The sequence below is a fragment of the Zeus faber genome, assembly GCF_960531495.2.
Source record: "Zeus faber genome assembly, chromosome: 12".
Lineage (NCBI taxonomy): Eukaryota > Metazoa > Chordata > Actinopteri > Zeiformes > Zeidae > Zeus > Zeus faber.
This window is the reverse complement of record NC_137196.1, coordinates 23,649,534-23,673,767: the sequence shown is the minus strand read 5'-3', so window position 1 is coordinate 23,673,767 and position 24,234 is coordinate 23,649,534. Positions and strand designations below refer to the sequence as shown.

The following is a 24,234-nucleotide window of genomic DNA, read 5'->3' as shown; positions in this document are numbered from 1 at the left end:
TTTCAGTGTTTTCAAGTGGACGCGCTAACGAATCTTTGTGGATTACTTTTTATTGTACCTTTGATTCATCCGGCAAAGAAATGTACACCGCAGATTTAAAATATCATAGAATGAAACGTGTGACCTGTCAATTAACCAAGTCCAACTGAAAATTTCTGGAGTTTTTCAGGTTTTTTTTCGGTTTCATTAATGTCTGCTCTGTATGTGGATCGATTCGGATGAAATGTAAACCATAAGATCCTTGTGACATAGCAGTTTAAACGACACCTCAACCGTGTTCGTAGGCGATGCCGAAGTATGTCTTCCAAATAGTTTTAGCCAGGTTGGACATATTTCGGCATCAAATGCATTGGCTCGTCTCTGTAATATTGATCTAAATTTGGCTTTTTTTTTCACTATCTGCTCCGTATGTGGACCGATTTGGATGAAACTTCAAGCACGAGATCTTTGTGACAGTGCAGTTCAAACAAGACGGTAACTGTGTGCGTGTGTTATGCAGAAATTGGTGTTCCAGACAGTTTAAGGCTTCGAAATTCAGAGAATTTTCACCTGAACAATAACAACAGGGCTACGGGCTATAATAATATTAATAATAATAATAATAATAATAATAATAATAATCTTCTTCTTTTGGCTGCTCCCGTTAGGGGTCGGCGACGCCCCAGAGTGGATCATCTGCCTAATAATAATGATAATGATAATGATCATAATAAATATAATAATAATAATAATAATAATAATAATAAGATGGAAAAATATGTTCTACCTCTCTTTTTCTGCTGCCCCTGGCTTCACGGCCACACATCAGCAGCATGTCAGTGCGATGTGCGATGTGCATGAAAGGTCTCCCAGGAGCGTTCAGTCCGAGAGGCCTCGTTGCAGCCGCTAATTAAAGAGCGTGTGCACGTGTGGGTGTGTGTGCGTGTGTGTGTGTTTTGCGTGGGGAGACAGCAAAAGAGAGAGAGCGAGAGAGACAGAGACGGACGGAGAGAGAGGCAGAGGGAGTGTGTGTCGGTGTGTGTGTGTTTTGCGTGGGGAGACAGCAAAAGAGAGAGAAAGAAGAAACAGTCTTTATTTGTCACACGACACTCCACAACACATGCTTGCACACACACACGCTTGATGGTGGCCGGTGAAATGGCTCCTCTGCTTTTAACCCATCCTGGCTTGTCCTTCCTCTGGGGGCACAGCCAGGAGCAGTGGGCAGCATACGTGGACGCGCCCGGGGACCAGGTGATAAGTGTCCATCGCTGGTCAGACGATGATGGATGCATGTTTTTAGTGGGGGTCCTTACTGACGTGAGGTGGAGGAAACCCCATGTGAACACGGGGAGAACATGCAAACTCCACACAGAAAGGCTCCTGTTTTTTGGAAGATAACCCGCCGGAGCACGGTGCCAACAGCGCCCCAGGCGGGAATCGAACCCAGGACCTTCTTGCTGTGAGGCAGCAGTGCAATGCACTGCGCCACCGTGCCACATAAGAGAGAGACATAGACTCTATAGACTTAGAGAGCGAGAGAGACAGAGACGGACGGAGAGAGAGGCAGAGGGAGTGTGTGTCGGTGTGTGTGTGTGTGTGTGTGTGTGTGGGTGTGGTGCGGAGGCCAATCGGGCTGTTTTTCCTGTTTTTCCTCGCCCAAATGCTGTCCCCGTGGGTCCGAGGGCCCGTCCTGTCAGCCTGACTGCAGGTGTCCCACCGACATTATAACACAACCCTGAAAAGGTGTGTGCGTGTGTGTGTTTGTGTGTGTGTGTGTGTGTGTGTTTGTGTGTGTGTGTGTGTTTGTTTGTGTGTGTGTGTGTGTGTGTGTGTGTGTGTGTGTGTATGTTTGTGTGTGTGTGTATGTGTGTGTGTGTGTGTGTGTGTGTGTGCGTGCGCGTGCGCGTGTGCAGTCAGCACCTCTTCCCATCAGCGCCGGGTCGTGACGTCACCGCCGGAAGCGGTGACACGCGGCGGGGAGGAGCGGCGCGCGCTCACCTTCGTCGACCCGGAAGGGGGAGAGGCCGCCGCCGTTGCCATGGCGACGGGAGTTTGTTTGGCTCTCGCGTCCGGCGTTTAGACGGAGCGTTGGGCTCCCGATGAGCAGGTGAGCGTTCGACTAAGGTCAACGTGAAATGAAGTCCGCGGCATGTGCGTTGTAAAGCCGGGCTGGCGACGGACAACGGCGCTGGAAACGGAGCGTTATTTCGGAAACAGCGACGCGGTGCAACTACGAGGCGACAACGTTGCGCTCCTCAGCCAGTTGACATTCATGGGCTCACTATTAGCAGTTAGCATCGCGCTACCCCATGCTAACTGTGCGGGTACGTGTGTGCACTGTGTGTTTTAATCTTTTTTTTTTTTTTTTTATCGCTTTCGCGACGCGGCACTGTTTGTACGCAGCTGTGACGCCCGCATTTCGGACACTGATAAAGTTTTTATCTTGCCTGGTTAGCGGCTGTTACGGTTCATCGTTTGCTTGTCGTGTGCGTCAACTTTGTCCCTATCCCGGAATAGGACGAACACGCCGTTTTGGGCTTCTCCTTGAGAAAGAACGTGTCTGAACGCAACGTATTTAAATTTGGTCGCGAAAAACAATTGAGGATTGGCGTCAGTGGTCATTTTATTCATCTTTCTGTCTAGTTTTTTTTTGTTTGTTTGTTTTTATGTTTTTATCCAAACACTTTAAATGTGGCCGGATAACAAAACAGAACTTAGGGTTTTATTTAATAATATTTCACTTTAAATCACTTTTTATCTGGTTGAGACAACATTTCAGTTCTTGTTTGGTCAGAAGAAAAGCGGAGATAACATGCCTGAATCACATGAGTAGTGATGAACAATTTCAGACTTTAATATAACCATTACAATAATTCCTGAGCTAGCCCAAATATATGTATTTTGCGTGCTTAAACACTGCGGTTTTCATGAAGCATAAAGCTATTATTCATTCTATTGCTCTCATGTGGTTTTCAGGTTACAATGTTTTGGGAAATCCCCCAGGACTTTACAGAAACAGGTAAAAACAAAACAACCATCAAGGACATTTTTTAAAATGTTTTTGTTATTTATCATGTTATCACATCTTATCAGATTTGCATTTTTTTTTTTTACCTTTTTCTTTCAAATATATTCAGTCGTTGTTTGTTCCATTTAGTTTTTTCTTAATGCAATGAGTATAGATTGTACAATTTATTAAATGTAAGGTTTGTAAAATTCAAAGTTCTTTCAATCGTAGGTTCTGTTAGCAGTTACCTCAACCCAAATGCCCCAAAAACCTGATGGAAAGAAAGGTAAGTCAGACTTGAGTGAAGATAAATTATTCCAACAATAAAAATACATGTATACCTCTGGAAACGCCCACCTTTGCTTTCTATAGCGAATCGGGCTGCTTGTGTTCCGGACATTGTGAAGGAAAAGTGTCCCGTGGATAAACCTCGGTGAGAAAAGTTCAATCCCTTCAAACTTTGGCCTCCGTGACACGCTGATCGACTAAATAATGTGATGACCCAAATGGTCTCGTTTTCCACAGACGGAGTCTCCGGGCCCGTGAGTCGCCGCGTTCCATTCAGGTGGGCGGGAGAGTACAATGGATCACAATGGCATTATAATAAATGTGACCGCCAGCTGCAGTTTTCTATATTACATAACGGAATTAGAGAAAAAAAAAACGTCTTCTGTCTACAGGGGTGTGGATCTGTGAGGGCCCAGGTGTCGTTTGACGGAGGTGAGGTGAAGGTTCCATCCTCAGTTTGCTTTGGGAGATCATTGAACTCGCTGCTTTGGAGTGGAGACTGGTCCGCCGTGCAACCACTGACAATTTGGCAATATTTGAGGTGTCGCTAATGCCTTTTTGTGCAGTGCGACAGCCACTGCTGCTCCGTCAGATGCTGGTTAAACAGCACCTTGTCAAATTGATCCCCAGTGCTTGCATTCCGTCATCTAGAGATGCTGTGTGTCAAGTCGGCTTTCGGCTTGCTGTGTACACACGTTCCAACATATTGCCACTTAGCTTGATGTGCTGAAAAACAAAAATATTGCCGTCCCATCACTTGTTTCAATATTTGGTTTAAAATCTGTAAGGACAATAATTCCTGACTGAATCTGTGCCCGTGTTTATCTTTGCTTCTATTTCAGAACCCGCACCTGAGGAATCCATGGACGTCACAACAGGGTTTGTAGTCAGAGTGAGAACAGGGGCAATGAGAGGATGACACATGCATAATAACTTCAAATATTTTGATTGTAGGCTTGGAGAATGTGCCGGTCCCACGCCGGTGCCTATTCGAGACCTGACAGCGAAAGAAAAACGGAAACCACCGCCTTCGGCGTCAGAGGTGGAACCTGCGTCTTCGGAGGTGGCAGGTGGGTAAAGGCTACAATGCCTACACCTTTATCATCAAGTGACTCCACCACTCGTCAGTCTAAATGTGTTGTAAAACACAGTCTCATGTAAGAGATATCACATCACGCTCAGTAAGTGACAGTTCTTGAACAGACCAACCGATGATTGATGTTAGATGTTAGTAACTAGCTGTGCAATTTGCCCGTGAACGTCACCGGATAAGTAAAATCAACAGAACCGCTGATGGGATGGCTTTCCTGAATTGGGAGTGGGATTGTCATTATGTCATTGCTTCAACCATCAGCAGTGTTGCCCCTTATAAATGTTCTATTATTTATTTGGGTGGTGTAAGGAAGTATGTTAACAAAAAAGTTCTGGCAATAACGACGCCCGTTTGTTTGCCAGGGGGAAACGCACAAGCTGCTCCACCAGCAGAGCCTTCTCCTCCACCCGAACCACATCGCCGGGAAGACCGGGCGGAGGATGAGCAGTGCGGGCGGGGGCGGCGGAGGGCGCCGCTGGAGCTGATGGGCGAGGTAAAGCCACGGACCCGAAACACGATTCCTCCGCTCGGCCGCGGTCGAAACTCACGCCCGGTGTGTTGCAACGCTTTTCAGTTCCTCGGAGCCGTGATGGGGAGAGACTTTCCGCTGGCCGGCAAACTGTGTCAGATGAGTAAGTGTTTCACATCAGTCACCTGTCGCTCCACCGACGGCGGCGACGCTCGGTGGGAATTTGAATGAGCAACCGCCGCCTGTGTGGTCCTTTCCAGTTCTCATCTACGAGCCGGAGAATCCCGAGGCCAGACGCTTCCTGCCGCTGATTCGGGAGAAGCTGCTGGAAGGTCGGAACCTCCCGCACCTGCAGCGGGGTTGGGTGATATGTCAAACTTTTCCGTCCGGCAACCGTCAGCCCAACAACTGGTGATTGCCGATGTATTCGCTGTGGGAAAAGCTGCCTCTCCTTGCGCCCCTGTCTCCCTCCCCCTCTGCAATCCTATATGGGTTTATTTTGTTTTTTTAACGCAACCCGCATGCCCAAAGGACGTAAAACAAGTGATTTGCCGTCTTTGCAAACGTGGCCCGGGACGGAGCACCGGGTCTCACCGGGTCTCACCGGGTCTCACCGGGTCTCACCGGGTCTCACCGGGTCTCACCGGGTCTCACCGGGTCTCACCAGCTGCAGTGCGGAGGTTCGGTTAAAACAATCGCTTAATGCGGCGTTTTCAAAGGATAGCAAAATACAAAAAGATAAAAGGAGCAAATTGTGTAATTAGCCCCGAAAACGCCCGCGCCAGGAAGCTCCACCAATATCTGAACCAAACTGAACCGAAGCAAGGGAAGAAAGAAAGAGAGGAAGCCCGTTTCAGGGCAACCTGGAAGCGGGCTTCACGGTGATTTATTTCTCCTTTTTTGTGTATTTCTCCAGGCGGGGAGAGAGCACCGGGCACGGTTGAGGCGGCGACGCGGAATACCAGTTCCTGTTCGCGCACGCTTTGAATTGTGCTTCACAGGTCATCAAATGAGTTAAATAAAAGGACAAAAATAGCCCGAAAAAAAAACCAACCGCCGACAGACTTATATACGTCCAATCGCCCAAGCCCGACCTGCAGCCCACCTGGAATTTATACAAGCTCCCACATTTATACAAGCTCCCACAGTGCCCTTTTTTCTTTGGTTTTGTGCCTTTTCTTTCTATTAGAGCGAGAAAATAATGAGGAAGATGATGATGATGATGATGATGATGATGATGATGATGATGATGACAACGGAGATGCCGAAGATGATGGCTCAGAGAGCGATGAAGCTTCATCTCCGAGTTCAACCTCAGAGGAAGATGACGACTAAGATGATTGTGATGATGATGATGGTGATGATGATGATGATGATGACGATGAAGGAGAGAAGCCGGAGATCAGGCCCGGGCCGCGCCCACCTTCGACCCTTTCCCCTTAGACGCGCTTCCTCCGTCAACTCCACGGCTGTGTCCGTCCTCGGTGCGGTTTTATCATATTAAAGACAAGCTTGTATCTTGTACCTTGCACAATCTAGTTCATTTCGCCCTCCTCCCTCTAAATAAACTGTTTAATTCTGACAACGTCGACGCCCTGTTTAATCCCGTTGGCCTTGAAATGACAAGGGCGCTTGAACAGAGGCGCTCGTGCCACAAACAGCTCCCGTTTTCATATCCACCCCGGGTCCAAGTAAAAACATATTTCGGAGACGACGACGACGGCTCGGGAACGGGGAGGAGACGCGGGGACGGGAGATAGAATCGAGACCTTTTGTCGACGCTCAACACAAGGGTTGATTTTAATCTGCTCTGTGATGGCGGAGCCTCCGGGGTCTTATTTACACGACGACGCCGCGTCCGATAACTGAATATCAGATATTTTGAGTTATTGTCAAACGGTGAAGAATTTACCTCCCCCGTAAATCCCAGATAAGGCTGTGTCATTTGCATTGGGTGACTGAGCATTATGGCCTGCCTCTGCCCGGTCAGCAGACCGAGACACACGTGAGGACGTGAGGACGTGTGTGTGTGTGTGTGTGTGTGTGTGTGTGTGTGTGTGTGTGTGTGTGTGTGTGTGTGTGTGTGTGTGTGTGTGTGTGTGTGTGTGTGTGTGTGTGTGTGTGTGTGTGTGTGTGTGTGTGTGTGTGGGTACTATAAAAGCCCAACAGGCTGTATCCAATCTGGTTGTTTCGGTGCCATTGTCCGTGTCAAGGTTATAAAAAGGTTGTTGCTCGCGGACGAGAAGGAACTTCATTATGATTGTGATGAATTCTACCTGCGACCGCTTTCGTCCCTCGGAGGGCGATTTTTAACGACACGCTAAGCGTTGGACAGATAAGGGGAAGGGGTGTGGCACTCGGCGCTTTCAGAGAACCCCACCTCTCCCCTGCCCCGCCTCCCTGGCCCCCGGAATATGAAAATTACCGTTTAAATTGTGGAAGGGGGTGGGCTTCAAAAGGTGGGGTAAACTTCCATAAATACCTACGACCTCTAGATCGGTGATTCTCCACCTTTTTTCCCACACGGAGGGCCTTCAGCTTGATCAGGCCCTGGACCCCAGGGAAGATTTTGCTTCTGGGACCTCAATCTGAGAATCATTTTTATTGTTAGACATCATCCAAAATGTCCAAAATACACTATATGGAGATAACAGGTAAAATCAGTCATCATTGTACATTCTCTCACTGTGCAAACGTCTTGTAAATTATGAATAGTTAATAGTTTTAAGCATTTGATCGTTTTTGTTATAGTTGTTCCGGGGAACCCCTGGAACCTCTTGAGGGGGGGGTCCCCGGACCCCTAGGTTATTAAGGACCACAGCCTCCAGATAAACAGAACAATAAGCTGTTATTCAGCAGGATGTTTGAACTTCCTCGAAAGACAACACGTCAGTCGACGTCCTCCCATCCCCAAGGTCACTCGAGATGGACGAGCGCCCGGACCGCCCGCCTCGCAGAAAGCCGCGGGGTCGCTCGTACGTCACCGGGGCTTTTCTTTGGGGCTTTTGATCGACTTTCAGGGGATTCAACGGCATCCGGGGGGGGGGGGGTGGGGGACGTCGGGGAGGGGGAGGCAAGGCGGTGACTCATGCGTGCGTGCGTCCAAGGCGCATATAAATGGGCGAGCGAAGCCGAGATATAAATAAAGAATAAAATCTTCTTGGGGGAGAAAGGGTCACTGCGCCCTATTGGTATTCCGCCGCCGTTGCCGTTGGACTGTGTCTTGTCGCGCCTTGGCTGGATATTTGGTCGCTCCGTCGACAGCCGCGACAACCTGTGAGCCTGCGCACGGTAAGATGCCGAAATTCCACCTCCTCCTCACCTCATCTCCAACGGGGCGATTATAGTAGAGTAAAATGTTAGATATTACGACCAGAAATGTGATGTTTCAAACGGGCGCGTTCCGTCTCCTGTAGCAATAATGATGTTTTAATATCGAGATCTGCCTCGGGAAATAATACCACGCTGCCATGTGGGCATTTTAAGTTGGAAATTGTTTTTTTTCAAGTATTATTTTTTTAAACAGACGAAACGAATTCCGCTTAATTTGCGCCGTTGAAAAGTCATTAGTCTCAAGTGGGTCGCGGGTGACGACGCGAATTCGCGCCCACGCCTCGGCGTGTTCCCGTGACATTGAGTGATGGTAGGCTGGGACGTGCGCGTTTAAAGCTCAACTTCATCCAAATGTCGATTCTCTCAGTCAATAAATTGTTGCGTGTGAAATTTCGCTCCTTCGCCCATGTCTGATTATTATTTTTGTTGTTGTTGTTGTTTAGTCGGCTGCCTAAATCGAACTTGGTTTCAAATATGAAATCGTTTAATATCATATTCTAAGATATGCTTTTTTTTTTTTTTTTTTAATTGAGAAAAATGTGTGAAATGTTTTATCCATTGTGCGTTGTAGTGCAGCGCGTCTCTCTTCTCTGGCGCGCGTCGACCCCAGCGCCCGTCACTAATTCTAAGACAATAATACATTTGATTTAAAATGTAGGGATTTTAAACTTTTTTGTTTCGTTGTCGCTGTTGTTTTTATTTTATTTTAAAATATATGTCGCTCCATGTGTGTATTGGGAAAACGTCGCCGATCGACGCTCTAACCCCAGGGTGAATTGTCCGCAGTTGCCCGGTATAGAATTCCTATTTCCCATCGAAGATCAGATCCCCAAAAACCAGGGTCTAACGGAGGAGCGATGGCCACGTCCGAGCCCACAGCCACCGGCGGGGAGCAGGACCCCAACACCGCCAATCTGAGACCTGCGTCCACAAGTAGGGTACACACGCACGCACACCCCCGCCGCCCTCTTGTTCCACCTCTCTCTCTCTCTCTCTCTCTCTTTTTTTATACACGACCCTCTTCTCCCACTTCTCACCCGGAGCCATTCACCGCGCGGGCTCCGTCGTTAATCAATCGGGTTAAAAACGGGGCCATCAGCCGCTGTCCGGTGCATCAGGCCGAGGAACCGCACACACGCACACACGGGGGCCGTGACGTGGGAGTGTGAAGCGTACGGGCTTTTCAAAATAGTCTGAAAGGGAAATAGATTTTTAATGGTGCCGCTGGTACGTTTTCATTTTAAATAAATGACAACAAAAATAAATACAACGCTTGCCCGTGTCCACATTCTCCAGTGGTTTATTTCACTGAAGAATATATGTATTTATTTCTCAGATTGACTGGGTATGATTTACCTCGTTGTCGAATGATCGAATCAGTGGTGATGTTTGGAATCCAAATTCCAATTCCACTCCTATTCCGTTTCATCACCCGAGCTGCCATCTGCGCACTTATGCGGGGAAATAACGAGATAATTGCAGCTCTGAATCCGTGATGGGGTTCTCCTTTTGAAGCCAAACGCTATCAACGTTTTCAAAGGGGGACTCCGGATATTAGACAGAAAGAAATATTCTAGACACATTTTGCGTTTCTTAATTACTGAAGCTCTTTTTTTGTTGTTGTTGTTATTATACGCTTGGTATGAAAACATATCTTTTTATTTCTCCAGACCTGCTTCTCACATGCATTTGGTTGGGGTGCCGCCCGTCAAAAAGATGTTTGTGTTTGGTCTGGCTTGCTCGTGCATGTTGCTACTGGATGTTGTCATTATCTCCCTGCCACGCTCCATCTCACGCCCGGCGGCTTGAGTTGTGTGCGCGTGTGCGTGCGCGTGTGCGTGCGTGTGAAAGAGAGTGGGGTAAAAAGTGTGTGTGTGTGTGTGTGTGTGTGTGTGTGTGTGTGCGTGCGTGCGTGCGTGCGCGAGTGCGAGCGTTTGTGTGCACGCCTGCTTGCGTGCGGGCGTGTGTTTGCGTGCGTGCGCGTGTGTACGAGACAAAGATAAACACAGCGCGACTGAGAGAGATAAGGAGAGAGAGAGAGAGTGTGTGTGTGTGTGTGTGTGTGTGTGTGTGTGCGCGCGCGCGTGTGTGCGAGTGTTTTGAGCGCGCCGCCACAAAGTTTCTCCACCCAGCTCGCTCCAGACTTCTCGCTGCAAGTCAGACGCGCACGGCTCGTGCACGCGCCGCCTCACGCCGCGTTTCACCCAATTTAACTCCCGCCGTCCTGCGCGAGCTCATTTCACGGGTGTTAACTTCAGTCCGCCCCACGGCCGCGCGCGTGCCGCCGGCGCGGGCCTCCGCCATCCGGGCCGCTTTCGACCCGCATTGATTGGACGAGCAATCACCATCAACCCCCCCCCCCAAAAAAAAAATAAAAAATAAAATTAAAAAAACACCCGTGACGCGTGGGCGCCACTGCAGCTTTTTCTCCGCCGCGCTTTTCTGTTTTGTTTTGGGTTTTTTCTTTTTTCCAGCTTTTTCCGGCTTCTCATCCATTTCTGTCCAATCCATGCGCGCGCCGGTGCTCCCGTGAGAAATTGAAAACCTCTCCCAAATAATTCTGTTTTTAGCCTACGACCATGCGTGGATGCATGGGTGCACACGGAAACTGGGGATGAAGATTTGTGGTAAGTTTTTTTTTTTTTTTTTTTTTGGCCTATAAACCGTTACCAAAAAAACATAATAATGATAATAAAGAAAAAAAATCCACCGTTTGTGCCAGACACATCTTTGGTTTTTGAGGCCTTTCATCGGGATTCTCGGCCTTTTAATAAGGCCCCAAAACCAATACATCAATTGAGAATAAATGTACTGTGAGGCCGTAAAGCTTTATTATTCTACAGCAGCTATTACAGTACGGCCATCCATGTCTGTCTCCGCGCCTTCTCATCTTCCAAAGGTCAGTGGCGATTAGCCCGCAGGTTTGATGGGGCGAACCCCGGATCACGCCCCCCGCGTCTCTTCCTTTCCATCAAGAAGGGGAAACATTTCTCGCCACACATTGGGGAAAATTAGGTTGCACCCCTCACCGATGGGACCGATGGTAATGTGTAAATAATTTCACCGAATCACTATTTTCCATGCAAGGATTGGGCCTATTGAAGCTTTTGATGGTGCCGTTTATAAACGCGGTGTTTATTATAATCGGTTCACTTCAACCATTTAGTAAAAACACATTTTCTCCGAGTGAAAAGACTGAATTCGTTTCAGTGGTTTTAAGATACCACATTATTATTTTAGCAATAAAATACATTTCCACTAAAAATACACAATAGCAGTGCTGATGTATCCACTCCTTACTACTGTGGCTCCAGATTATTTCTAATGTGAAATCCCTCAACACCCATCATAGAAATATAAATGAATACACACAAATAAATTAATAACGAATAATATTTACTAAGCCAAATGAAGTGTCCTTCGTTTCTTTACCGACAGCATGGGGAAAGGGAGGGTCTAAACCCGTGCCTAGGGGTATGTTTCCTAGTAGAAGGCCTTTGCAAAGCAGACAAAAAAAATAGCGGATTGAAAGATAACATTACGAGGCTGGAGAAAATGATAAACGCGACCGTGGGTCGCGGTGGAGAGGCGGGCACCTCCCGAGCGGATACGCGTCTGCATACTTCATTAATCCCAATTTGTAGTGTCTGGATGTCGGGGCCGTGCGGGGATCCCCGCGCACCGCCGGCCACCCTGTCAGCTCGGGCGTGATCGGCCGGTCGCTCGGTCGATCGGTCGGAATGAAGAGCCGCCGCTGGAACCCGAGCGACTGGGTGTTTCCCTTCTCCTCCGCATGAGCGAACTGTTTCAGATGTCACATACTGGGCTTGGGGGGTGGGGGGGGGCGACTGCGCCACGCGTGCTATCTTCTTGCACAGGATGTTGGCGTGTGCGTGTGTGTGCGTGTGTTTTGTGTGTGTGCGCATATATAAAGGCCTCGTATCAGAGCGTCATTCAAGAGCTGTGTGGTTTATAGTTGACACCAAACAGAGCTATATTTAACTCTGGTTGGGAAAATTAGATATTTTTGAATTTGGTGTTATTTAATTTTATTTTTTGGTATTTTTGGTGTATATATATAGATAATTTTTTTAATATATATATATATATTTTAATTCTTATTATATATATATATATATATATTTTTTTTTTTTTAACGGAATGGAGATGTTGTGTAGTGACTGCACCTGCTCCCCGCCCTGCCGCGCACTAGGGTTCCTGCAGAAGAACAACAGCCTGGAGGAGAAAGGGAGGCTCGCGGGCCACAAGAACCTGCTCGCGTGCGACAACAGCGACAGGGACGAGCGCTTCCGCCGCACCGAGACCGACTTCTCCAACCTGTTCGCCAGAGGTGAGGAAACACCTTTTAATACGGTGAGGTTACCCACACGGTAAGGAGGTTTCAAAATTGGAGGAACAAAAAAAACCAAATGTGATAATAATTATGCCTCATTAGTTCACGCATTTAAGGGTTGGTTTCAGAACGCACATATTAAAAACGAATAAATATATATGATAATATACAATATAAATATATATAATTTTATTTGACATTTTTGACATTTCACTGCATATATGTATATGTATGTGACGAATAAACCTTTTGAATCTTGAATAGATAACAATAGTACCGTCCAATTAATCTTTGGAAAACATCTCTGTTGTTAATCCTCATAATTTGTTCAGCGTAGATCCTTCTCGCTTCTGATTGGTTGATTAGATCACATGTCAGACAAGGAGAAAAGTGGGAATGACAACGAGTGATGCTATGGTGGATTTTAAAAACACTACCTTAAAGTTATTCATCTCCCGTAGAGTGACCCACCCGCCATGTACGGTATGACCCCTCTCCCCCTCTCTCCCTCACGGCGTTTGGTCTTGAAGGGCCACGTGAGGGCCATTCAAATCCACAGAGCCGACCTTAATTCGGCCTATTTTCCCCATGATGAAGTTGTCTTCCGATCCCTCTGCCTAGACCTGCTCCCGGCTAAAAACGGAGAGGAGCCCACCATCCAGTTTCTGCTGGAGGTGGTGGACATCCTCACCAACTATGTCAAGAAGACATTTGACCGCTCCACCAAGGTGCTGGACTTCCACCACCCGCACCAGCTACTGGAGGGCATGGAGGGCTTCAACCTGGAGCTCTCAGACCAGCCCGAGTCCCTGGAGCAGATCCTGGTGGACTGCAGGGACACGCTCAAGTACGGCGTCCGGACAGGTACCGCAAACAGTAGTGGAATATCAATAAACATTAAATTAATCAAATATTTATAACATGTTCAATTAAAGTGGTAATCCATACTGTAAGATTATTTTGTCTAAATAAATCCCACATATTATACCTTTGTTTTTGTTTTTTAAGCTGCAAACCATTCAATATATATTTGCTTTACGCATGTCCCCCTCTACATGTTGTTTACATTTTTGGTGGCGGGGTTGGCCTTTCCCAACAAGCATGCAAAGAGTGTGCACTCGATAAAGGTGAATTTCGCAAACCGGCCCATCTAGTTGTGGTCAGTAAACTGTCGATACGAATGAACATTCACAAAAAATACCTGGACCCTTGGATGAAAAAATATATCCACCGCCTCAAGTGACCAAGAAAATAAGAAAAAACCCAAATCAATCAATCAGAAGAAAGCAAACTTTCTGAGAAAATGGAGCGAGGACGAGGGTGAGCCTGGACGTTGAAAAAACAAAAACCAACGGATCCGTTTGAAATGGAATTCTGGGATTTGCAGTGACATTCACCCAACCCACGGATTACCACTTTAAAGAAGAAAAAAAAAGCCTATAATTCATAGTGATTTCTATTATCACCTTCCAAGTTTTTATGATGAATTTTCTTCAAATATAGTGACTCATCTGGGGCTATAAACCCCGAATATAAGCCTGTAACTTTCTGTGTTTTGTGCCTTTCAAATGTCTTTAAAATTAATTCCTTGAATATGCGGACCTAAAGGCTATTACAAAGGCAGAGAAAAAAGAACATTGGAATGTGTGGGCGGAACGCAATTAACCCACCGAGACCTTAACCTTTGGTTTCCACCTCGCCAAAAGGAGTATTGTCCATCAGGACATCACTGGCATTTTGCTTATTGTAATTCGTCGTATTATTTTCTTCCCCTTCACAGTTAATGGGTTTGGACTATTTAGCAAAGCCATCAATGAAACACAAACCGAAAGAAGCTGTTCTGTAGATAGCAAGTGGCTTATTGTCCTCCTGGTAATTCAGTTCACACGCCCCCCCCCTCCCCCCACACCCCACCGACTTATTAAAGCAAGTGTCGCCCGGGGGGGGATCCTACCATGTGCTGTTTCAAGCTGTTAGGAACGCAACGTTTAAACTGTCCCGTGGGTTTTATATCATGCAGCGTGTTATGTCTGCAATCCAGTTCACTGGCCATTAAGACCCTGGAAGGGCTGAAGTTTAAACATTTTGTGGTCGAATTTATCGTCAAACGCCTTTGCAGTTCGGATCGAGGCTTGCCCCCCATCCCCCCCTCCTCCCCCTCCTCTCTTTGACAATGTACAAGGCCTGTTCCACTATTCTTTAATAGTATCAATCAACTACATTTACAGTTTCATATAATTATGCATTTTTTATAGGGATTGTTATATTGATAAGTATGGTTCTCATGAGAATAGAGTACATTTTATGATGAGTGAACCACATTATTTTATCCTTACAAATACTGTATATATGAATACAGATAGTCAAAAACTATAACAAAAATGTAGTATTTATGATCATATGATGATTATTCAAGTTCAGAAATATTACATTTAATAAATTATTATCAGCCTTAATAAACTGCCACTGGACAGCGCTCGATTGGATTTCCTAATGCCGTAGCTCCGAGCACAATGGCCAGCGGATTAACCAAAGGGATCCCAAACGACCGTGAATGAATGAATAAATGATAATGAATGAATGAATGAACAAAAGTCCAGACTAATGAAAGAGTGAGCATGGAATGAAATAAGAATAATTTGCGTGTCAGCCGCTCATCAAGCGCCTCTGAAGCTGTTGTCCAGGCAGAGAAACCAACAGGCAGCGACCTTCGTCGTCAAGCCTCCAGTCTGAAGTCACATCAGACAACATGGGCGTCTTTCCGCTTGTTCCTCAGGTCACCCGCGCTTCTTCAACCAGTTGTCCACCGGGTTGGACATCATCGGTCTGGCTGGGGAGTGGCTCACCTCCACTGCAAACACCAACATGTGAGTCACCTCACATACCCTCTTGAATTGAAGGGGACCTTCTTTTTACACAAGTTATTATGGGTCTCTGAGGTCCCATAAACATGTTTTTTTTTTTTTTTTAATGTTTTTGTTTTGTTTTTTTTGCTAAAAAATACCACCCAGATTATGCATTCTAGCCATTCTCACATACCTCTATACCATCCTGTTCCAAAATGGGCTGTTTTTTTGGGAGGAGCCACCCCCTCCTGAGGCTCCAAGCTATGTGAGCCAACGGGGTCTGAGCACTGAGCCAACGGCGTTTGAGCAAGGCTTCCGGGTTCCACTGTATCTGCTCTGTAACTTTCACTGATTGCGCGTTTATCAGTCCACCAACAGCTGATGCCGGACATATGTTTAGGCCAGAAATAAACAACCCCCGATGCCTGATCTTCCCTCATATGAGATCAACAAGGCCTCGTTTAAAAGTTTGTTACGACTTTCATTGCCTGTGCTCCAAGCTTGTGGGAGACGGCGACACCGCACCGAGGTGCACCAGGACCCTCCCACGAGGGAATTTTTTTTTTCGCGAAAATTTGAATTTGAAATTTGGATTTGAATAGATAAATAAATCGATAAAATAAAATAAATAAAATTAAAAAAATACATCTACAACAGAAACACGCAGCAGAATTGTTTTTTAATTACTTACATTTCCATCGTCTGTCGTCTCTTCACGGAGAGTTGGCATTAATTCCTCTTTTCTTTTCAGAGGTTTGTTTGTGGAGTTACTCAGACGGTTCTTATCAGAATGAAGCCCCCGGTGACGTCGATCAGGGCGGCGAGGCTGAGCGGCTGTTTTGTTGAAACGGGCGGCTCAAAAAAACAAAACGGACTGGGTTGTCTTATTTCACAGGTTGTGTGTTAGTTTTCCATGAGACACCCAAATGTATGTGCACAAGCACTAAAAAAAGTGATTTTTCATAATCGGCCCCCTTTCAACGTACACCGTGCATATTATGTGGAAATACCTCTGCGAGCCATGAAAAGACGGCATGAAGAGTTTTCTATTCGTCGGCCGCCGGGGACGGCTTCGGATCACGAAATCGTTACGGTAGCACGGGGGGGGGGGGAGCTCCCCGCAGCTCGACACGTAACGGGTCAAACCGCGGGGGCGGTTATGTAAAAAGTGTTTTTTGTCGGCCCCCGTAAAAAAACGGCGTATTGACGAGTCACAGTCCCGCTCCGTTATGTTCAGTACTGTACTCCACCGTGTCAGAAGAAAGTCGAGCCCCAGGGGTGGTTAGATTGCATATTGATCTCAGGTCAGAGTTACATGGTGGTCTGCTCTGATAGAGGGCGCGAACCACATCAACACCACGTGCGCACACTTAACAATGATACACACACACACACACACACACACACACACACACACACACACACACACACACACACACACACACACACACACAGACTTAACAAGGATACACGCACGCACACACACACACATACACAAGCACACGCATGCACGCACACACACACACACACACACACACACAGAATCAGATCACCTTGTTTGAAAGCCGACACATATACATCTAATAATTCATATATATTTGCTGAATCCAGTCTTGTTTTCTTTGGCTAAGAACAATGTTTAGGATTCGTGGAATTGCTTCGCAGCGCAACATTTTTCATTCAATTTTTAGGCGGTCAGTTGAAACAATGAAAAATGGAAAACTCTGCGTTTTACGTTTACAGTGTTAGTATGACGACGAAGACACTCAGTTTCTCCATCAGTGGCTCAAACCACCTTCTCCCTCACAAGCAGTACTTTCCATCTCATCTCTTGGCTGAAAGAACGCCTTAGGAGATGGCAGGCAGGCAGTCAGGCAGGCAGTCAGGCAGGCAAGTAGGCAGGCAGGCAGGCAGGCAGGCTGGAAGGCTGGCAGGCAGGAAGTCACCCGCTCTGGCTGTCGCAGATTTGGTGGCGAGGCTTTCCAGCCCATTGACCGCAGGCTCATTGTGGAGCTGGTCTTAGCAGATAGGCCAGCTGGGTCCCACACCGACACTCTATGTCCCGCGGCTGCACACAAACGCAGACGCTCAGTGGAAGCTGTGGAATACTCACTCCCGCTCCATTGTCCCCATGGAGACAGACCGAGTCAATGGTCCTTTGAGGGGCTGCGACGGGGGGGGGGGGGGGCTCAACACACACACACACACACACACACACACACACACACACACACACACAAGAGAGTGCCCTTGATGATGATAATAAGGGCATTTAGGGGCCGTCCCCAGAGAGAGGCAGGTGACTGAGGGGTAATTTTCACCCTGAAAAGACCAATGATTGGCTCTGATTGTGATAATGATCTCCATTATTGTCATTACAGCGTGAAATGACTCACAGAGGAAAGGAGAATTAAAAAAAAAAAAAAAAAAAAAAAAAAAATAGGTGGACGGGCTGTTTTTCTGCTCGTGTGCCGCATATATTATGTTATACCCAGAAAGAAAAAAATATATAAAAATTACATTTTCTTGTTGATTGATCGGAATTAGGTTGTTACAGTATGCCTATGCTGATGTGGAATCCTGCAGCGTGCTTTGAATTAAATAATTAGACAGGCTGAAGTCCTCCCTTTTTTTTCCTTTTTTTCCCCCCTTTGGTTCTTTGTTTTGGCTCATCACGTCCAGCTCCGGCCCATCACTCACAATCAGGCCGGGTGTATTGACTGGAAGCTAATGTTCCAATCAAATCCATTCCTCGGGGTTCTCTCCCAGCCGCGGCCTCTTCTCTCTATTTTTAAACCTCAGCCGTGCCCCCACCTACCACCACCACCACCACCGACACCTCCCCAAATCACCTGTTTAACTGGTGATGCCTTTCACTTCGGGACGGATTCTACCATTTTGACTTCCACGCATGCACGCACACAAAATGGTGCACGCTCTCGTTCAAAAAGCCACGGTGCCTGCGGGTCCTTCAACTGTCCTCAATTAAACTGTACAAACATTAGGCCTTAAAAGGCGTTGAAATTCAGGACGTCTTCATTGTTTTCAACACAAAACGCAATTTGAGTTTACCTCACCTGTTTCCTTTTTGTCAAAGTAAGTCAAGTTCTTCTGCGTCAGGGTTAACATTTATGATGTCATAAAAGCCTAAACCCATCAGAGAACGTTCGTACTTACCTTCATACTTAACCTTCATACTTACCTGCGCAGAGAATGCCAAGAAAATGTAGCTGTATTTACCTCTGTGGAAGAAAAAGTCCTGGTTGGATTTACTCCAGTGCCGAATCCCTTACTTTGATATCTGACCTAAAATAAACACGACAGTTCATAGAATGATCTCATACGTACCTCTGCCCTGTACCAAATATGTAGTACTTACCTGCGATCCTTTATTGATGTTATAATAATAACAGAGAGATGATTTGTCCAAAAACAGTCTTACATTTTGTAAAAACATTTCCTTTTCCCCTCGTCTGACAGTACTTAGTGGTGAACCCTATGTGGTTATTTTGGACAGAGTGACACATCACTCCAGTTCTCTATGCAGAGACTAGATTTGAAGATACTGCTGCTCTCATAAGTCTCTCGGTGGCTTCCAGCGCACACACTTTGACCTGATTTCTGTGTTTTATTATTATTATTATTATTATTATTTATTTATTTATTAATTTATTTTTTTACATAGTATGTCTGATCTTAAGCATTTTGAATTTTCCTGCTTTACAAATAAACTTGTCTCGCCTAATATGGAGGACAATAAAGAAGAGAGAAAGAAAGGGAGGGGTGTGTGTGTGTGTGTGTGTGTGGGCGGGGATAATAGCAAAACAAAAGTGGTGTTGTGTAACTGGCCTTATTGGACAAAGGGCAACGATCTGCCCAAAGCGAACTGGTATTTGAAGTGCGAGCGTGTGTGAGCGTGTTTGTGTGTGCGACTGCAACTACCGGAGAAGAATTCCAGAGATTGGTAGCTCTGAGTTTAACTGCAAATCCCCTCTTTGTGGAAATATCCGCTTCATCCAACCCTGAAGCTGCTTTTGGACTTTTCGTGCTGAACCTTCGTCCAGAACGACGCCTCCTTTGACGATTCCTCCTCGACCACTTATTGTCCCTTCATGAAAAAAAGAAAGAATGAAATTGATAAAAGGCCCCACCTGCACCTCCTCCTCCTCCTCCTCCTCCTCCTCCACCTCCTTTGGGCGAATTCTGAGAGTGAAGTAAATTGTTATCTCTTCCAGGCACACACTGTCTCACACTCTGTGCCGCACAGAAACACGGGACGCCCCCACGCTCACATCCGCCTCGCTGTCCAACGGGCTTCATTCAGAGCTGCCAGGGAGATTGGCAGCGTTGACAGATAACCATCAGGGCTTTGTGTGCTTTAATTAAACCACTGAGTGATGTAAGGAAGGATTTCAATATGAATGTTTGCGGCTCGCGCGTCCCATCAGCTACTTTTTAATTAGCTCAGTCAGCACAAGCTCCACTTTTCACTTTGTGCTTATGGAGGGAATTATGGCAAGGCTAATAAAAATAGCACGCCCGTCTGTTTAGTGTGTGTGTGCGCGCGTCCATGCATGTGTGTGTGTGTGTGTGTGTGTGTGTGTGTGTGTGTGTGTGTGTGTGTGTGTGTGTGTGTGTGTGTGTGTGTGCAGGAGGGACGCTGCTCATCTATGTCAGTTCAAATCACTTGTCTTTGTGCCGTCTGAAATCTCTGACATGCTGTTAAAAACTTAACACTCTCCGAACCAAAACCAGTGTTCCCCAGCTCGCGTCCCCCGAGATTGATCAAATTATCAAAAATATATCAAATTATGTAGAGCAGAACTTAAATTGATTGATTAATGAAACAAAATCATACATTATCCACTTATTTTATGTTATATATTTTTACATCCACAAACTGAAGCAGCTTTACAAAGGCAAAGCAGAAAATATATCAATTATTTTGGAGAAGATAAAGGTTGGATTTAAAGCTGGATGAAAACATTGATGTTCTTTCTTTATAATATTATTGTTTATTTGATTTTTTTTGACATTTTTTCTACCAAAGAAGGGGAAACGGGTCTTAACAGAGACGGATGCATGGCTTCAATGGACTTGCTGAAGCGTTTATCGGGTGTTTTTGTAAAACTGTGGACGTGATCGACCGACTGATCGACCGATTGGTTATTTGATTGATGGCCGACAGGTTCACCTATGAGATCGCCCCAGTGTTCGTGCTGATGGAGCAGCTGACCCTGAAGAAGATGAGGGAGATGATCGGCTGGCCGAGCGGCGAGGGCGACGGGCTGTTCTCACCAGGTGCGCGCAACGTGTCACTCCCATAACGTACGCCCGTTTGTTTTTTTAGGTGGGCGGCGATCGATCGGCGGCGGGTGGTGCTGATGTGTGTGTGTGTGTCTCTCTGGTCCATAGGGGGTGCCATCTCCAACATGTACAGCGTGATGATCGCGCGTTACAAGTATTTCCCCGAGGTCAAGACAAAGGGCATGTCTGTAGCCCCGCGCCTCGTGCTGTTCACCTCCGAACACGTACGTGGTGGCATTGCAAATATCACTCACACGCACGCACACACGCACACCCACACACACACACACACACACACACACACACACACACACACTAAAAGAGACACACAAGAACACACACACACACACACACACATACGCTCCATTTAAGACATCCTAATGGAGCGGGGGTTCTGCCTCGACGGATGTAGATTGAAACCATTGACGGCGTCTGGTGAATTATCGGCGGCGAACCTGCGGCGCATTAAACGGGAGTCAAACGAGGCTTTGAAATTTGACGTTTGAATTAAAAAAATAAAATAAAAAAAAGCGTTACATAAGTATGTCGAATAATGATGTTCTTTCTTCCCACAGAGCCACTACTCCATCAAGAAGGCCGGGGCGGCTCTGGGCTTCGGCTCCGAGAACGTGATCCTGCTGAGCACAGACGAGAGGTACGGGCACCGGGGGCGTGTTTGGCGTGTTGTCTCTGCGGCGCGCGTGATTTGGCGCCGTGCTCACGCTCACCCGCTTGTTGTTTTTTTTGTTTTGGTTTTTTTCCCTCGCAGGGGGAGAGTCATCCCTGCGGATCTGGAGGCTAAGATCATTGACGCTAAACAGAAGGTTGGTGTTATCTCCTCCTCCTTTAATGAAGCGTCTTCTTTTTTCTTTTTTTGATCTGATCTCGTGGTCGACGCCCTCTCTCGCCGCCGCAGGGTTACGTGCCGCTGTTCGTGAACGCCACGGGCGGCTCCACGGTCTACGGCGCCTTCGACCCGATCAACGAGATCGCCGACATCTGCGAGAAGTACAACCTGTGGCTGCACGTGGACGTGAGCGCCGTCCTCGCCCCCTCACACGGCCCGGTCTTTGTGCAGTGGCAGCGTGTGGCTGTGTTTTAAAAGGTGGTCCATCTCTCTCTCAGGGGGCGTGGGGCGGTGGACTGCTGATGTCCAGGAAGCACCGTCACAAGCTCAGCGGCATTGAAAGGTAGGTGGCGGGAGTCCGGCGCGGTCGCTCGCCGGAATTGAGAGGGACGTCCACGTGAAAATGCACAAAAGCAGTGAGTTGAAAGGACTAAATTCTGGCTCTGAACCGAAACCCTCCAGGGCCAACTCTGTCACATGGAACCCTCACAAGATGATGGGCGTTCCCCTGCAGTGCTCTGCCATCCTGGTCAGAGAGAAGGTGGGCGGTGCAGGGTGCAAGCGGGCACGCACGCACGCACACACGCACGCACACACACGCATGCACACACACACACGCACGCACGCACATACACACGAACACACACACGCACACATACGCACACATCAGCACACACATGCACAAGCTCACACACGAACGCACGCGCGCACACACACACACACACACACACACACACACACACACACACACACGTACGTCAACTGACATAACAGAAGAAAAGTTATATCTGATAGGGTGGTTAAGAAAGGGTTAAAAAAAAAAGAAAATTGGCAATGGGAAATAACATGTTATTTTGCAATGTTGTTTCTTTAAAGATATGCAACCAACACACACACACACACACACACACACACACTCACACTCACTCACTCACATGCACGCACGCACACTCTCCTCCTCTCTCTCTCTCTCTCTCTCTCTCTCTTTATAATTACATTTTTATTCCTTGACACTGTTGCCATTGTTGAAAAAAATAAACCTCCAGGACCGCATTATGTTGCACGCTACACACATGCTGACACCCTCACAAATACGCCCGCACGCACGCACTCACACACGCACGCACACTCACCACAGTGTAGTCAGCTGTATGAATGAACATGAGTGTTCGTCTCAGGGGATCCTGGCGGGCTGCAACTCCATGTGCGCCGGCTACCTGTTCCAGCCGGACAAACAGTACGACGTGACGTACGACACGGGGGACAAGGCTATCCAGTGCGGCCGGCACGTGGACATATTCAAGTTCTGGCTCATGTGGAAGGCCAAGGTGAGGCCCGGGGAGGAAGGGAAAAGAAGACGGGGAGTGGGTGGGGGGGATCCCACGTGCATACCCCCCCCCCCCAAGAGATTTGGGCTCGCAGTTAATTTCCTTTTTCCGTCTCCAGGGAACAATAGGGTTTGAGCAGCACATTGACAAGTGCCTGGACCTGTCCCAGTACCTGTACAACAAGATCAAGAACAGAGAGGGCTACCAGATGGTGTTCGATGGAGTGGTGAGACGCCAGTTTGACAGTTAGACAGTTTGTTTTCACTGAAGTGTTTTTGTTTTTTATTTTAAATGTATGATGATTTGTCCGCAGCCCCAGCACACCAATGTTTGCTTCTGGTACATCCCTCCCAGCCTGAGGGGGCTGCCCGAGGGGGAGGAGAGACGGGAGAAGCTTCACAGGGTGAGGCTCTTATCAATCAATCAGTTAATCTGGACCTCCCCATGATACATATATATTTACTGTATATACAGTATATATTCATAATCTAATATATATATATATTCATAATCTCTTTTTTTTCTCCCAGGTGGCACCAAAGATCAAGGCCATGATGATGGAGTCGGGGACCACCATGGTGGGCTACCAGCCTCAGGGTCAGAAAGTGAACTTCTTCCGCATGGTCATCTCCAACCCGGCCGCCACGCAGTCCGACATCGACTTCCTCATCGACGAGATCGAGCGGCTGGGTCAGGACCTGTGAGCGCCGGGTTCTCCCCGGGGCTGGACGTCCATCTCCTTCCTCCGGGTTTCGCTTTGTTCCCGGGGCCTCGACCCCGGGTAACGGGAGCGCTGCGGGTGGACTCCTCTGCCTGCAGCGCTTGGATGGTTTCACTGACTGGTCAGACCCTAGAGAGGAGAGGGGCGTCTAGGATTTAGGATTTAGGATTTAGGATTTAGGATCGATATTTTCCAATACAGTTCCTTCCTTAGGGTAGGACCCCCGGGGTACCCAAATGTGTGTGTTACAAACATGTGAAACATGTGTGCTGTGATCCTGTAATGTGCGTCCAATCTACTTTCTCCTCCGACATTATTCGTCCTTCATCGTAGGACTGTGTGTGTGTGTGTGTGTCTTTGTGTGTGTGTGTGTGTGTGTGTGTGTGTGTGTGTGTGTGTGTGTGTGTGTGTCTGTGTGTCTGTGTGTCTGTCTCTGTACATAAACGCAGCCGTAAGGATAGATTTAATTATTATAGAGTATCATTAAACAATGCAGCTGTATTAAAGATTACTATATATTGAATATTTGGTGCTTGCAGTTGTGCATACATTTCGTTCCCCGTGCACTGACCCCTCGTGGAACCCTATGCAGGTGTTTATGCACAGTCTCTGGCACGGTGTGTGTGTGTGTGTGTGTGTGTGTGTGTGTGTGTGTGTGT

General features: G+C 47.1%; 2 protein-coding genes across 6 annotated transcripts; both read left to right on the top strand.

Moving 5' to 3' along the window:
• The first annotated feature begins 1,965 nt into the window (after positions 1–1,965).
• On the top strand, positions 1,966–6,387 carry LOC307238453 (uncharacterized protein). 5 transcript variants are annotated; one of them, XM_080011433.1, is made up of 12 exons: positions 1,966–2,089; positions 2,959–3,001; positions 3,221–3,275; positions 3,362–3,422; positions 3,515–3,554; positions 3,670–3,709; positions 4,120–4,156; positions 4,232–4,347; positions 4,733–4,863; positions 4,945–5,002; positions 5,100–5,171; positions 6,029–6,387. In XM_080011433.1, exons 1-12 carry the CDS (start codon positions 2,082–2,084, stop codon positions 6,172–6,174), a joined length of 807 nt encoding a protein of 268 aa, XP_079867559.1. In that variant the 5' UTR covers positions 1,966–2,081; the 3' UTR covers positions 6,175–6,387. The 5 variants fall into 5 exon arrangements, with proteins under 5 accessions (XP_079867559.1, XP_079867562.1, XP_079867561.1 ...); XM_080011436.1 differs by having other exon boundaries at positions 5,756–6,166; XM_080011435.1 differs by having other exon boundaries at positions 5,100–5,198; positions 5,756–6,166.
• Positions 6,388–12,185: 5,798 nt separating this feature from the next.
• LOC307238642 (glutamate decarboxylase 1-like) lies at positions 12,186–23,903 on the top strand. Its single transcript, XM_080011716.1, has 14 exons — positions 12,186–12,523; positions 13,148–13,390; positions 15,303–15,393; positions 20,561–20,673; positions 20,788–20,903; positions 21,255–21,334; positions 21,449–21,503; positions 21,596–21,712; positions 21,805–21,869; positions 21,989–22,067; positions 22,705–22,854; positions 22,973–23,080; positions 23,168–23,257; positions 23,385–23,903. The coding sequence occupies exons 1-14, from the start codon at positions 12,334–12,336 to the stop codon at positions 23,556–23,558; spliced, it is 1,671 nt and encodes a 556-aa protein (XP_079867842.1). The 5' UTR covers positions 12,186–12,333; the 3' UTR covers positions 23,559–23,903.
• The last annotated feature ends 331 nt before the right edge of the window (positions 23,904–24,234 follow it).